The sequence below is a fragment of the Furipterus horrens genome, unplaced genomic scaffold (genome assembly GCF_987537825.1).
Source record: "Furipterus horrens unplaced genomic scaffold, mFurHor1.1.pri manual_scaffold_2, whole genome shotgun sequence".
Taxonomy (NCBI): domain Eukaryota; kingdom Metazoa; phylum Chordata; class Mammalia; order Chiroptera; family Furipteridae; genus Furipterus; species Furipterus horrens.
The window spans coordinates 31,746,714-31,760,783 of record NW_028327172.1 but is presented as its reverse complement, the minus strand read 5'-3'; the positions used below and the strand labels follow the sequence as shown (position 1 = coordinate 31,760,783).

At 41.2% G+C, this 14,070-nt stretch overlaps 1 protein-coding gene across 1 annotated transcript in view; it reads left to right on the top strand.

Annotated features, from left to right (window-relative positions):
* ZDHHC13 (zDHHC palmitoyltransferase 13) overlaps positions 1-9,826 on the top strand; it is a 43,794-nt gene extending 33,968 nt beyond the window's left edge. The window contains exons 14-17 of the mRNA XM_090263239.1: positions 374-457; positions 4,474-4,631; positions 6,924-7,021; positions 9,267-9,826. Coding sequence (XP_090119365.1) covers positions 374-457; positions 4,474-4,631; positions 6,924-7,021; positions 9,267-9,405 — 479 coding nt within the window. The 3' untranslated portion in view covers positions 9,406-9,826. The remainder of the gene's footprint in view (positions 1-373; positions 458-4,473; positions 4,632-6,923; positions 7,022-9,266) is intronic.
* The last annotated feature ends 4,244 nt before the right edge of the window (positions 9,827-14,070 follow it).

The following is a 14,070-nucleotide window of genomic DNA, read 5'->3' as shown; positions in this document are numbered from 1 at the left end:
GGCTTTATTATTAGGAACTCTGGGCATGGGTCTTTAGGAGAAGACATGCTTTTATGATCTTGATGAACAAAATGCTGCCTCAGCTCTGTCAGGTCTCCCTGGTACGTTTTGACGTTCTTTACTTTTCCTAGAGAATAGGTGAAATAACCTCTTTTTAAATAAGTAATGAATAAATATTAGTTCAGTTAACATGGAAAATTGACCATGACATATCAGAGCTGTTTGGTTTTGGTTTAATGGTATTTAAAAGCAAAGCAACAGCTTATTTCTTTACTTTGGCGAAGACTTTGGACAAGAAAGTGGTTAATAAGGTCTTGATCTGGAAAATCATTGTAAGGAAGTATGAACTATGTTGATTTTCTTTTTGATGTAGGTTTCGGCAATCATCGCTATTACATATTCTTCTTGTTTTTCCTTTCCATTGTGTGTACCTGGATTATATATGAATCTTTCATGTGTAAGTATAAATTTTTCTTACAGCAAGCTCTTGCATCCACACCCACATGCACTTTTCCTTGTAGGCTCTTGTATATTACATTCTGGCTGGGCAACTATAACATATACCCCTAATAAAAATGAAACAGATCCCTGTAAGACTCTGGGCATTGGGAAGCTGCAAGAAATGCTAGAAGAGGTTAGTTGTCAGTACCTTTGAAGATATTCTGTTCTAAGATGACCTTGCTAAAGTAGAAGAGTGGTCAAAAATACAAACTTATATAAGGCAAGTGTGGAAAGGAGGAAAAATCAGCTGCTCAGGTACAAAGCAAGGGAAGTGATAAGCCAATACAATGGGGGTGCGGGGAGGTTAGGGGACTTGGAAGGTTGTTACAGTCATTCAGGAACAAACTGAAAGCACATGTTCTTTGATAAATCTCAGGTCACAACTTATAACTGATGGAAAAAACTGTAATGGCCATTAGAAGGTTGGAAATAATAACTTGGAAGAAAATATTAGACCGCTTATTCTGCACCCCCGAGGAAAGGAAATTTTTAGTGGCAATGTAAAGGCCACCTCTAGGGGTCCCAGGTAGGCAGCGACATCCAGCTCCTTCAAGGTGATCAACGAAGACTAGGGCTTACATTGAAGCGACAAGAATTGTGGTAGCTCCTAAGAATTGCATGACTGTGCTTTTCAAACCTTGGAATAGGTTACCTCACTGGAAAAGCCTATAGTGCTTGTAGTTTATTTTGACTTTGTTTAACTGTTCAGATTTATTTATTTTGAAAACTTTGGGAGAATTTGGCTCTAGAGGCAGAGAGAGGCTTCACTGCTGATCTGTTTCCATCCCCCCTCCTGTTATATTTATGCTGAAGTCTTATATTTTGCCAATAAAATACTGATTTGTTGATTAAGCAAAAATCTGGAATGATTCAGGAAGATGTTAGGAAAGTTTTTTCCTACCTTTTTTTCCTTCTTCCTTTATCACCCCAAACGCCACCCCTCCCTATTCTCCCCCACCCCAACCTGACTTCCTGGCTCTCTTTAGTATATTTGTTTAGTTTTTGAAAGATAATTCCTTCTACAACGTCCCCTTCCTTCCATCCCCAGAAACACCCAGTATTACAGTTTGGTTTGGTTTGGGGTTTCATTTTAGAGATTGCCCGTATCTGTGTGAAATGGTTTCCCTTTTGCCCTGCTCTAGGCATGAAGAGAGCTTCAGTTACCTTGCCAGCCAGCCCCTTTCCTGCCTGGCATCTCGCAGGTCTGATCACTAGGGAATGCTTTTGTGGCTCAATGTAACTGTCACCATCTCAGATGGATCTGCTAGTCAGAAGGCTGCGTTCCCTGATCTCAGTTCTTGTCAAAGGCCACCAGTAATCCTGAGCATTGGAATTTAAAACCTCCTGTGGTGAAAGAAAGAAAAAGATTTTTTGATGGTGCTTCTTTCTGTTGAAAGAGCTGTCCTTTGAAGGCCTGACATTAAAGCATATTCCTGGAAAACCTTTTTAAGCTGGCCCATGGGCCAGCTTGTGCTTTGGACTTGATCCTGGGGGAAAGGAGCCAGATTTTACACTCCTGTCTCTCCCCTTCTCTCTCTCCACTAAAAATAGGCCCCTTTGTCTGGTGCCTGTGTCCAGCATAAGACTGTATTGATAAGGACAGAAGTGATTTTCCATCACATTCATTCTTTCCAAGTTGCTTTCTTATTACATGCATTGGTTCCTCCCTCCTCTTTGTCTTTATTCTCTGGCTCTGAACCAAATTTTACATTGTTTTGTTTCTTAGTAACAGTCCCACCGTTGCATTCATTTACAACTGTGTAGACTAGCTGAACGTATTTTACTTTTATTCCATTTATATTTTAACTATTTTTTTACACTAAATGAGGACTTTGGGTCATTCATCATTATTTCACAGACAGGAAAAAATGAACTTTTAAAGTGCTCCATTTTTCTAATGAGTCCTCCCTGTCATCCCTTCTTTGTTTACCATTAACACTCCTGTTGCTAGAGCCCTGCTGTGCACCCTCCCCCCCTCCTGTGATCCAGTTACAGTTACTTCTGGCTCTGTACAGGCAGTATCCGTTTCGGCTTGTGAGGTCTGTTTTCAGGGTGGACAGTAAGTAACTCAGAGGGTCAGCATCATACAAGGTACAGTGAGGAAGATCTTAGGTCACTGCTAGAAAGAGCGTGGGAACTCTCGGAGCTCTCTAAAGATGAAAGCAATTGATTTGGAACAATAGGAGATTTCTGTCATTAGCCAATGACCACATGATAAGAATGTATCAGTACATATTAAATTGTTATATTGCATAAGATAATTCATGTGGCCATTTATAGCCATATCTTTGATATTAAATGTGAAATCAGTTCTATGGAAACTTCAGTTTGAGGTCATGCTGTTTTATTAGAAAGATTCCCAGAAGAGAACAGTAGAAATCCATAAGGTGAAAGAAAGTAGATATTCTTTCCCATTCAGCTGTTTTCTCTGCCTGCTGTTGGAATTTATGTTCTTTTATGTCATACCAGGTGCGTGGAATGTGGCTTCCTTTTTGGTCCTAATGAGAAGCTCTAAATTAGTGGTTCTCAACCTTCCCAATGCCGGGACCCTTTAATACAGTTCCTCATGTTGTGGTGACCCCAACCATAAAATTATTTCCATTGCTACTTCATAACTGTAATTTTGCTACAGTTATGAATGGTAATGTAAATATCTGATATGCAGGATGTATTTTCATTGTTACAAATTGAACATAATTAAAGCATAGTGATTAATCACAAAAACAATATGTAATTATATATGTGTTTTCCAATGGTCTTAGGTGACCCCTGTGAAAGGGTCATTCGACCACCAAAGGGGTCTCGACCCACAGGTTGAGAACCACTGCTCTAAAGAGTGTAATTTGCCTTGTTACCTTGATTGCTTCTCTGTGATAATTGCTGTTAGAATGCTTCTGGCATATATTCATGAAGATAGCTGGGAATTAAATGATACTCAAAAAAAAAAAAAAACAGATATTTGGGACAAAAATGGACAAGAGAGTTGATAGTAAAGTCACGGACTCATTTTCTTCCTATCCCAGGAGCTCTTTAAGTATAACTTTGGAAAAATGTCTAAAACTACTTATCAGCTTGTCAGAGGCATTTCCGAAACCTCGAGGTACACATCTACAGAATTCTCATTTCAAAAACAGTTTGCCCTTTATGAGCAGTCATGGCGCCTGTAAAAATCATTGGCTTTATATAACCTGTTCCCTGTTTCTCCTGCTTCCTACCTGTATTCATCTACTGCTGCTCTTAGTTAGCTACGTGGGTTAGGGGTCAACGTCACGAAGGCCATAGCGAAGTCCTCTCTTTTAATTGACAAAAAAATAAGTTCTCCTGGTGAGAAACTGAGCTACGATCATATGAATGTTGCTCTGTATTCTTTTTCTGGAGTATCTTTCTCGTGAATTCCCTCTCCTGGCCTCCTGCTGCAGAATAAACTACGGGGCAACTGCACGCTCTTAGCTTGTGTTCCCGAGGTATCTAGGTGCTTATAGGATTTCTCGTGCCCACAGCAATGGCACAAGATCTGAGCCCTAAATAAGAGTTTATATTTAGTTTTGTGACAGGCCCATGTCTTGCTGTAACATGAATAAGACAGAGAATTTTCCAGGACAAATATTTATTAAATATAATCATTCTCAGTTGTCAAATCCTTGGACAATTCTCTGGCCAGTGTATTTTCTACTGAATATGCTAATTTTGGCAATGGTTTTATGGACCTTTTTTTTTGCTTTTATTCCTTCACTGCCAACTACTAATGCAGTGTTATCATAGCCTTAATTAACAGTAAGGTACAATTTTTTTCACTTTTGTTAGTTGAGCTGGCATTTGGAAGATAAAATCTTAAAGTTGGGTTCTGATCTGTGCCATCATGTCTTCCATTCTCTTTTCCCCAAACAGAACTGCAGTGATTTTATCTTTCTGCGTAATGGTTATTCGTTTGTTGCCTTTTTAAATAATGGGTTCCTGTTTGTGTATTTACAGATTGGTCAAATCATTGTGCCACAACCTTCAGAGAAGATGGACTGTGGACCTACCTCAATCAGATTGTGGCTTGTTCCCCTTGGGTTTTATATATCTTCATGCTAGCAGTTTTCCATTTCTCATGGTCAATATTTTTATTATTAAATCAGCTCTTTCAGGTATTTATTTCTCTTCATGTAATGCCTTTGGGTATACTTTCCAATAACCTGTATTAAGGTAGAAAGACTTTTAATTTCAAATCAAAAGACTTCATTTCTAGTTCCCCCTCTTGTCACTTTCTCCGTAGGTCTAGGTGTCATTTGACTCTTGAATTTAACTTTCCTTGTCTGTAAAATGGGGATAATAATGCCTTCTACTCTCACAGGAGGGTTTAAAGGTTAGAACAATACATTGTCTGTGTTGGCCCTAGGCATTGTCTAATCTAACCTCTTCATTTTACAGAGGTACAGAGTGAATTGAATTGGTCAAGGTCACCCAATGAGTGGGTAAAACCAGAACGTGAAACTTAGGTCTTCCAGCAGTCCCATTTAAGAGTTTTTCCCATCATACAATTAAATTATATGGTGTATGAAAGCGTGACTTAAACTGCAAAGCATTATACAAATGTGAGGTGATTTTTTTCCCCTCAGTGTTTTCAACCCTGTTTGTTATCCTTATTCTTGTGCAATACTTAAGTGGACAGAAGTGGGGAAAAAATGAAAAACACGTTACTAACCAACGGACATGGTAATTGCACTTTCAGAGAAGGCCATCGCCATTAGAAAGTTCAAGCTCCAGGGCAGTAGTCACCTTCAGCTTTCTGTGATGTTTCTGTCCCTTCCCTGCTGCCTGCCTTCCCCTGTGAGCAGAACCTAATTCTCAATGTTGCTGTGGCCTGCCCATGTGGGATGGACAACCATGATCAGTCTGCACCACTTGCTGCAAGACTTCAGATAATTAGGGCATTGCTCAACAAAAGCAAGATGTGTTCCACTTTTATGGGGAGGTAACCAATTCTACAATAATAATAATAAAGAAATTTTTTAAAGGAAAAATATCCCTTAGTCCCTTTAAAAAAAGGAAAAATCCTAAGGAAAGGATTTAAGCTAATAATACTGGACAGAACTGAGGTTTCTGAACATCATCTTAAATTCCTGTCCCTCTGATATCTGCATACTTGGCAGTAAGAATGGATATTAGCATCAGTGATTAGTAGTAGTAATTACTGTTGTTTATAGTACCTAATATTTATATGTGCTTCACATATTCCAAAGCACTTTGCTGTCTGTTTCCTCACAAACATTTGAAATGTAGACTGTGCCCAAGTAGTATCTGCTCCATTTAAGGAATGAGGAACTAAGCTAGGAGATGCTGAGTGCCTTGTTTGTGTCCGTAGGGCCAGTAGGAAATAGGTGTAGAACCTAAGACTTGAAATATCAATTCTTATTCTCTTTCTTCCTTTTGGGACTCTTAGAACAAGTACAAGTATATGAGTCTATAATATTCTCAACTTTTAAAGAAAGGTTAACAATTTGTCTATATTTTTTAAGGCAGGAAAACAGACTCTTAAGTTTTGGATAGTTTTCAAATATAGAGATTCAGAGCAAAGTTGTTTTCCTAAATAACAAAGCAACTCGGTTATCTGAAGCCTTTCATTTTCTGGGTGCTCTGGTCAGCCGTGGTTTTGACTATAGCCCATCAAACTGAGCGTATGGACTGCTGGTTAGGACCACGGGCTCTGTTCTCACACAGACTGAGGTGTCAGTCCCAGTTCTGCCACTTTCTGAGCTGTGCGGCCTTGGACCAGTTGCTTCACCTCTGCAAGCCTCTGCACTGGCTACTTTAAATGTGTTATCTCGAATCCTTAGACAATCTAATGAAGATGATAATCCGTTTTGAGTTGTTTTGAGGATGAAGTGAGATAAGTCAATAAATGGTTGTGTTTTTAATGACATGGGAGTTTTTAAGTTACCTTATTTCTTACCTTTTCTCAAATATGTGGATTTAAATGTTCTCTACTTCAGATTATTAACTTTTTCTCCATTTGACTGTTTTTAAAGAGGTACTAAGACGAATACACAAGTTGAGATAATTGCACTGATACTTACCTTTATTGTTTTATCTAAAAGTTGCATGATGAATTTATTGAGAACCTAAACATGGCCATAAGCCATGGCTTGAATTACTAAAGCAATTATTTTATGACTCTTACTAAGTCAATGCACTGTGCTTTCTTAAAGGTTAATAAAATAAGACAAAAATAAATAAATTGCCCAGCTACTAGATTTACATAAGAGAATCTATTTAGAGCTCTGAATCTTTGCCCTCATCTGACCCTTGGTTAGAAGGCTAGGTGACATTGTTTTGGGGGAAGGACTGTATGTTTCCCAGTGTCCCATGATGCACTGCTAAGAGAGTAATGTAGCCTTGATGTGGTATTTTTCATGTACCCCCCCTCCACCCTTTTTCAGATTGCTTTTCTGGGCCTGACCTCCCACGAGAGAACCAGCCTGCTGAAGCAGAGCAGGCATATGAAACAGCCGTTGTCCCTCAGGAGGACACCATATAAGTAAGTGAAGTCTATTCTTTCCGCTGATGCCTGTGGAAGATGTGAGCCGAGCCATTGGCTGCCCAGTCCAGGGCCCCCACCCCGGCCATGCTGCTGTCCTCTAATTTGCAATCTGTAGAGTTGACCCTCTTATTTCTTGGAAGCCTCAGTGACAGGAGGTGAGGGGTAAGGTCATGAGCCCTAAGGTGGTAAGAATTTGGGATTTAGTCTGCTGGACTCAGCACAAATAATAAGTGATTTTGACGTTTTGCCAAGATGGGGAATCTCTCCAGTCAAGCCACATGGTCACAAGGTTGCATAGTGCTGGCATGAAGTCAATGTGAGATAATTAAGCATGTGGCTGAGAAAGCCAGCCACACGGCTCTCTGTAGAATGCGTTAGATTGTGAGCTTTGCCAAGACTTTCAACCTGGCTTTCTATCACCAGTCATTATTTTAGCCCTCTGTTAAATGTGCCCACCTGTGTCAGGTTTGGGCTATGTTCTTCCTGGGGCATTGGTTGTATGAAACCTGTCCTCGGTTGAAAATGAGAGTGTTTGTGGGAAGGTCGTCATCTTATGATATAAACGATCAGGCTTTGAAGCTTACCTCCCTATCATATATACGGGGGTCTTGGAGGCTGGGAGTGCTGCGGAGCTGACCCAGAGTCCTCCAGGGATTTGAGCGCTCACTGTGTGTCTCACGAGCGGTCTGTTTTAGAGCAGATTTGTGGTTCAAGATGAAACTGTTAGGTTGTTAGACAAGGAAATCAGAGATGGGGCTGTGACTCTGATGTGTGTTTAGAGAGGAAAGAGAATGACCTAATTAGGAAGAGGTGGCTGAAGTGATGGAGCGTGGAGATCAGTGTTAAGCATGTGATGACTGTTTCAGACTGGCAGTGTTAATAACAAAGCCCCTTTCTCAGAGGAATAAATATTTACTGAATTTTAAGCTGAGCCTTGAAAGTTGTCGGATGGGCATGATGGAGATGGAAGGAGGGACATGCCACACCCTGGAGAAGAGTCTCATAAAGGGGCCGAGGGAAGAGCTGAGTAATGGCAACATAAGATGGAGGAACTAACTCGAAGGCCTCTAAGCCATTTTGAATCTGGCTTCCAAATCCTGCCCAAGGCAAAGATTTGCCTTGTTTGTCATCCCCTAAATGATTCATACTAACTAACTGGGCCCTCTAAATTCCCAGCGTGCCTCTCCACTTCCACCCGTCCATTCCATGTAGTCGGCCCTCTTCCTAGCAGGCTGCCTTCTGAGTAGTGATGGGACTTTCCTGACCACTGTCCTGTCACTAAGCAGTAACAGGGACCAATCATTCTCATGCACAGGTGTGTTTCGATGTGTGTAGGTGGTTGGGTTAGGCTTGAAACATAGGGAATATGCATAAAAATCCATGTTCCTCTCAACTGGAATAGATAATATCCAGGAACTAATGGAGAAGAAGGGATGCTGGAGACTCTAGGAGGCAGGAAGGCACCAAAGGGGAAGTGGGCCTTGACCCCGGGCCTTGAGAACTGGTAGGGCTTGAAAGGGTCAGGGAGTTACCTGTGATACCGGTGGTGACATGTGGGTTCCAGGGCAGAAGAATGGCCCACGCAGTTATGATCATGGGAAAAATAGAACCAGAGTAGCTGCAGGAGGAGGTTTGTAAAGAGAGTTTGGGGAGCTAACACCTGAGGAACCTGAGGACTTCACTGTGTAGGTAGGGCCTGGAATATAATGATGAGGAATTGGACTTGAGCTACTAGGCAAAAGGTGTCTTTAAAGGGTTTTGACTGGGAGGTGAAGGGCTATGAATACATCAGAGTTTTGGAGGACTAGACAATCTCCAGTGTGTAAGATGAATTGAAGTGAATTGAGATGGACATTATTGAGAGAGCTACATAAAAAGTTTAGAAAAAACACATCTTGTTAACTTTATCATTTTCTGGCCTAGCTGGCCTTGGAGTTAATCACAGGCTGAAACTTACTGATGGCAGTGAACATTCCAGTGAAGGGGAGAGCCAAAATGAAGTTATTTAGTTGCTGGGCAGAAGCCCAGGACTCTCAAAATTAGGGATTCAGTTCCAGAAGTGGGACTGGACTTTATTTTTTAAGGTCCTGTAAACCCAGTAACCGATTCACCTCTGAGTTCCTGTTGGATCTTCAAAGGACATTATATATTGTAGAATCTCAGTGAATGTTTATGGTATGAATGAATGTTTGTCACAGGCTACACAGAAACTGTGGTGAGACGTGTTTTCTTTTCTTGGCAGCCTGGGGTTCACACAGAACCTCGCAGATTTCTTTCAGTGTGGCTGCTTCGGCGTGGTGAAGCCCTCTCCTATAGATTGGACGTCACAGTACACCATGGTCTTCCACCCAGCTAAGGAGAAAGTTCTCCGCTCAGTATGAAGCAGGGCAACCCGAAGCTCCGATTTGTTTGTGTTTGTGTTCACGCCCTGGTGTAAAAATGAAGATTTAGAGTTCACCTAAGCCCAAAGGAAAGCACAGGTGGTTTTTAAAGCCATTTGGTGAAAACAGAAGTTCGTGATAAAGGCATTATACTTTTTTAGATTTAGCAAGATCAGTCTTGGCAGACATCTAAAAAAAAATTTATATTTTTTACAAATACAAGTTACTTTTTTGGGGGGGATAATATTCACTAATGATGGATAAAATGTGGTATTTTCAGATACTTTATTGGCTGTTTCAAAATAGGACTGTTCTTTAAACTTGTAATTTTTGATAAATTATTTGTCTTTGTTTTTATCTATAAGTATGTTAAAAATATTTAAATAGATATACTGTTTTGCTTTCACACTTAATAAAAAAATGTTTTGTACTTGTTCTGTAGTTTCTGAGACTTAACACTTCTAGACTATTAAATTAAGAAAAGGGTACATATAAGACAAACTGATTCATGATTCCATTCATGAGTTGAGATCACTGTTAAGACCCAATAAGCAAGATTTAATTTAGTTATCCATCTTAATGAGAAAATTGAACATAAGAAGTCTTAAAGATTAAGTAATATTTTTCTTAGTATCCCTGAAAATTTTAGACAGTTGTGATTATAATTCCTAATTTCCCTTGTTCTGGAAGAAATGATAATTGAACTTTTAAGTGTTCAATAAGTATTTGAGACCACCTGTGGAATAAGTTTGTTGAATGAATGAAGGATTTTTAAGCAGGACATAATGAGTTGTATTTGAAGACCAATTCTCAACTGAGAGGAAGAGGAGGCAGATGGACTTTTTCAGGTTATATCTTCTCTTCCTGTCTTACTGACTCCTGCCCAGTAAGTATTTTCAACTTGTGGTCCAGAGACAATTCCCATTAGAATCACATACTGGGGTGGGGTGGGTATGTAGTGTCCAGGATCATGGGTTTCAAGTTTAAATTCCTCATCTCAGACCTTCTAAATCAGTGTCTGAGAAATGAGTTCTGGAATCCAAATTTTCTTCAGGTTCCCCAGGTAATTCTTACATGTACATGCTATAGTTTGAGAATTATTTTTACTTACGGAATCTTACCTCCACCATTATATTTTAGGCTTTTCTCAAAGGTACATGGTGTACAGTTTAAAAAAGAAAAGAGTTTGAGAATCTGTGTTTTATAGCTAGACACCTTAGATTTGAATCCTGGATCTACCAGCTACAAGCTAATTTTACTCTTTGGGCAAATGACTTAACTTCCTAGTACCTTGGTTTCCTCATTTGTATTATGTGGATAATAATAGTATATACCTCCAAATGTTGTTAAGAGGATTAAAAGCGTTGTTACATATAAAGTACTTAGACTTATAACTGGTACATAGTACGTATTTGATAAATACTGGCTATTCAGAAATCTTCAGAAAAGGAGAGCTAGGGAAGCTAATGGCAGGGAAATGTGCCAAATTCACCCTTCTATCCTCTTTGTGTTGTGTGTTCTGGGGCCGGGATTCTGAAAAAGACTATCTCCTTGCCAGCTGACTTTCTATTACATTCTGCCAGTAGAATGGAAGAAAGAGGGGAGGAAGGGAGTTACTCCATGGTACTTGCCAGCTGTTTCTCTCAGTGTTGTTCAAACAGTGGCCCTTCACCCTGCCAGTGACAGCTGGAGTCAGTGTCTAGCTTTTTCCCCAAAGCAGCTCCATTGTGCCCCCGTAGAAGCACCAGCAGTAGCCAGGCAGGGCTTTCTCCTCAGAGGTCTGGTTCCTAGTCCCTGGGAGACCTCTCCTCGAGGGATCCAAGTTAGGATAGCTCCATCTGATCGCTGTCTCCCCGCCCCAGCGGTGGTAGCTGCTTCCTGCAGTTATCTCTGTGTTAAGTCAGAGTGTTCTTTACATTTCCAAAAATATTAGCAGCTGTGTAGCCAACTCTCTCTTTCATTTTCCCTCTGTAAAAAATAAAAACCAGTGTGCTTTGTGTTTTTTGACTGGACCCTAACAGAGAGAGAATGTTAGAGATAAACTTAATAATGGTCCAGGCAAGAAGCAGTGAAGGCGTAGAAGCGATCCGACAGGCCCAGATTACTGATTGAATTGGGGGGAGAGGAGGAAGAATCAAAGATGACTGAGGTATTGAATCCAGTGAAGGAGAGGAGGAAGGAAAACAGTGTGGAGAGACTAGGTGATGAGTTTGGTGGTTGGGGGCTATTGTTTGAGGTGCTTGCAAGCTATCCAGTGGAAAAGTCTAGAAAGCAGCTGGGAAGAGTCCAGAGTCATCTGCACACATGGATGAGATAGTCACCAAAGAGAGGTAGAAAAATTAGATGAAAATCAAAAGGGGAGTTGCCTTCCTGAAATGAAAACATCAGTTCAGAAAAGAGACCAAAGGTGGAAAACAGTGCCAGCAGAAAGAAGTGTGAGGGTCCTGGCCGGCTGCCTCGGTTGGTTGGAGTGTCCTCCCATGCACCAAGTTTGTGGGTTTGAATCCCAGTCGGCACATACCTACGCTGTGAATTTGATCCCTGGTCAGGGCGTGAAAGGAAGACAAACCAATCAAAATGTTTCTCTCTCACATCGATGTTTCTCTTCTTTCCTCTCTCTCTAAAATAAATTTTAAAAAAAACGAACATATCCTCAGGTGAAGATTAGGGTGAGAGAGAAGAAAAGAGAGGAATGTGAGCTGAAGGAATAGGGATTTGGGGAACTGATGAAGAAGGAGGAGAGGAGAGGACTGGGAGAAGGTTGGGTAAGAGGATAATCAAGAGTGTAGTGTCGTGGAATTCAAGAAGAATTAATTTCAACAATGAAGCAGTCAGTGGTCAGGAGCAAAGGAGACGGAAGGAAACCAGTTGAAGAAAGACGAGAGTTTATGATTAGGCGGTGGGGGGAGGGGGTGCGAGGAGGGGACTCGGAAGCCAGATGCTGAGATTCTAAGGAATAAGTGGACTCTAGTCTTACATACAGTTTGGCTCTGAAAGGAGAGGAGAGAGTCATAGCTTGAGGGTGAATAGGACGGTTTTGTTTTCATTTTATTTTAAAGTTAATACAAACTCCATCATGTTATTTGGAACCAGAGGAATGTGACCATTAGGCTCTCTTGCCATAACTTCATTTCTTTTCCCAAATATCTGTATAGTCACATAGGAGATAACATATCTGAATCATTTTTACAAATATTGGGCAAAGTTTTGATTTCAGTGGGCTGGATGGACACGAAACAGTGAGAAGTGGAATATCTCCGATGTAATACATCCCATGTTTCAGGTGAGAGTTAGTCTAGGGAGTTAGTGCTATAATACACATCCCCTAAATCTCTAACACAACATAAGGTGTGTTTCTCCTTTTCTGTCAGACCATTTCGCTATTAGCAGGTGTTCTTCCATGCAGGGACCCAAGCTCCTTCCAGACCTGGTGGCTCCACCATTTCCTAGGGCCTCCGTGTCCACTGGGCCTTCTTCCTCCACAGATGTGGAGAGAATGGACACTCCCGGAGGTCTTGGAGGTCAGACCTCCACTGGCCAGCGGAGTCCGTGTCCCAGTCTGGTTGGGGAGCGTGGGAGACGGGTGGAGCCGTGCACCCAAAACAGGAGAAACAGGAAGACTATTGAACCGCATCAAGGTTCTTTGTTTCGTTTGTTCCTCTCCAAGCTCCTTCATGCTACTAGGTAATAAACTCTTCTTTGAAATTCTTGCAGAATTTGCATTTAGCCCTGCCTGCACTCTCTTCCACTTTGCTCCCTCAACAAATGTTTGTTAAACGCCTGCTCTTTGTTGAGCACAGTGAAGGCAAGTGTGCTGCGTTGTAACAAGGAAGCGGGGGGATTCACAATTTCAGTGCAACAAGCGCTATTTTATGACGTACTGGCCGTGAGAACACAAGAGGTGGGTTAATTCTCAGGTAGTTCAGCAAAGATTTTGCAGAGGAAATGGCATTAGACCTGTAATATGAGTTCACCAGAATAAAGAGTTGGGTGGGAGGGTCAAGATAGAAAGGGTTCCATCTTCCAGACATATTCAGGCAAAAAGAGTAGCATCGCCAAAAGCATGACGGCATGAGCGTACTTGGCGTATTTGGAAAGCTTCAAGTCTACAAGTGTAGGTGGAGCTCATATGGAAGAGATTGTCTAAAACTAAGTTAAAGAGATCAGTTCAAGACCAATTCATGAAAGTCCTTATATGACATGTTGTTAGGGGCCAAATTGTATCCCTTCCCCCAAATTTGTATGTTGGAGTCCTAACTCATAGGACCTCAGAATGTGTCCGTGTTTGGAAATGGGGTCTTCACAGAAGTCATTAGATTAAAATGACATCACTCAACTGCTCCCTAATTCAACATGATTGGTGTCCTTAGAAGAAGAAACTATTAGGACGCACAGACACACAGAAGACTACAGGAAGACCCAGGGAGAAGGCGGTCAACTACTAGCCAAGGAGCGAGGCCTCAGAAGAAACCAGCTCTGCCGCCACCTTGTTCTCAGACCTCTAGCTGCTGGAACTGCAAACATGTTGTTTCTGTTGTATAAGTCACCCAATCCACGGTACTTTGTTATGGAAGCCCTAGCAGACTAGTACACAAGTACCTACCAGAGATGAGACAAGAAGGGATGTGTTCTAGAGACATTTTGGAGTCAGAATCAGGGAGGCCT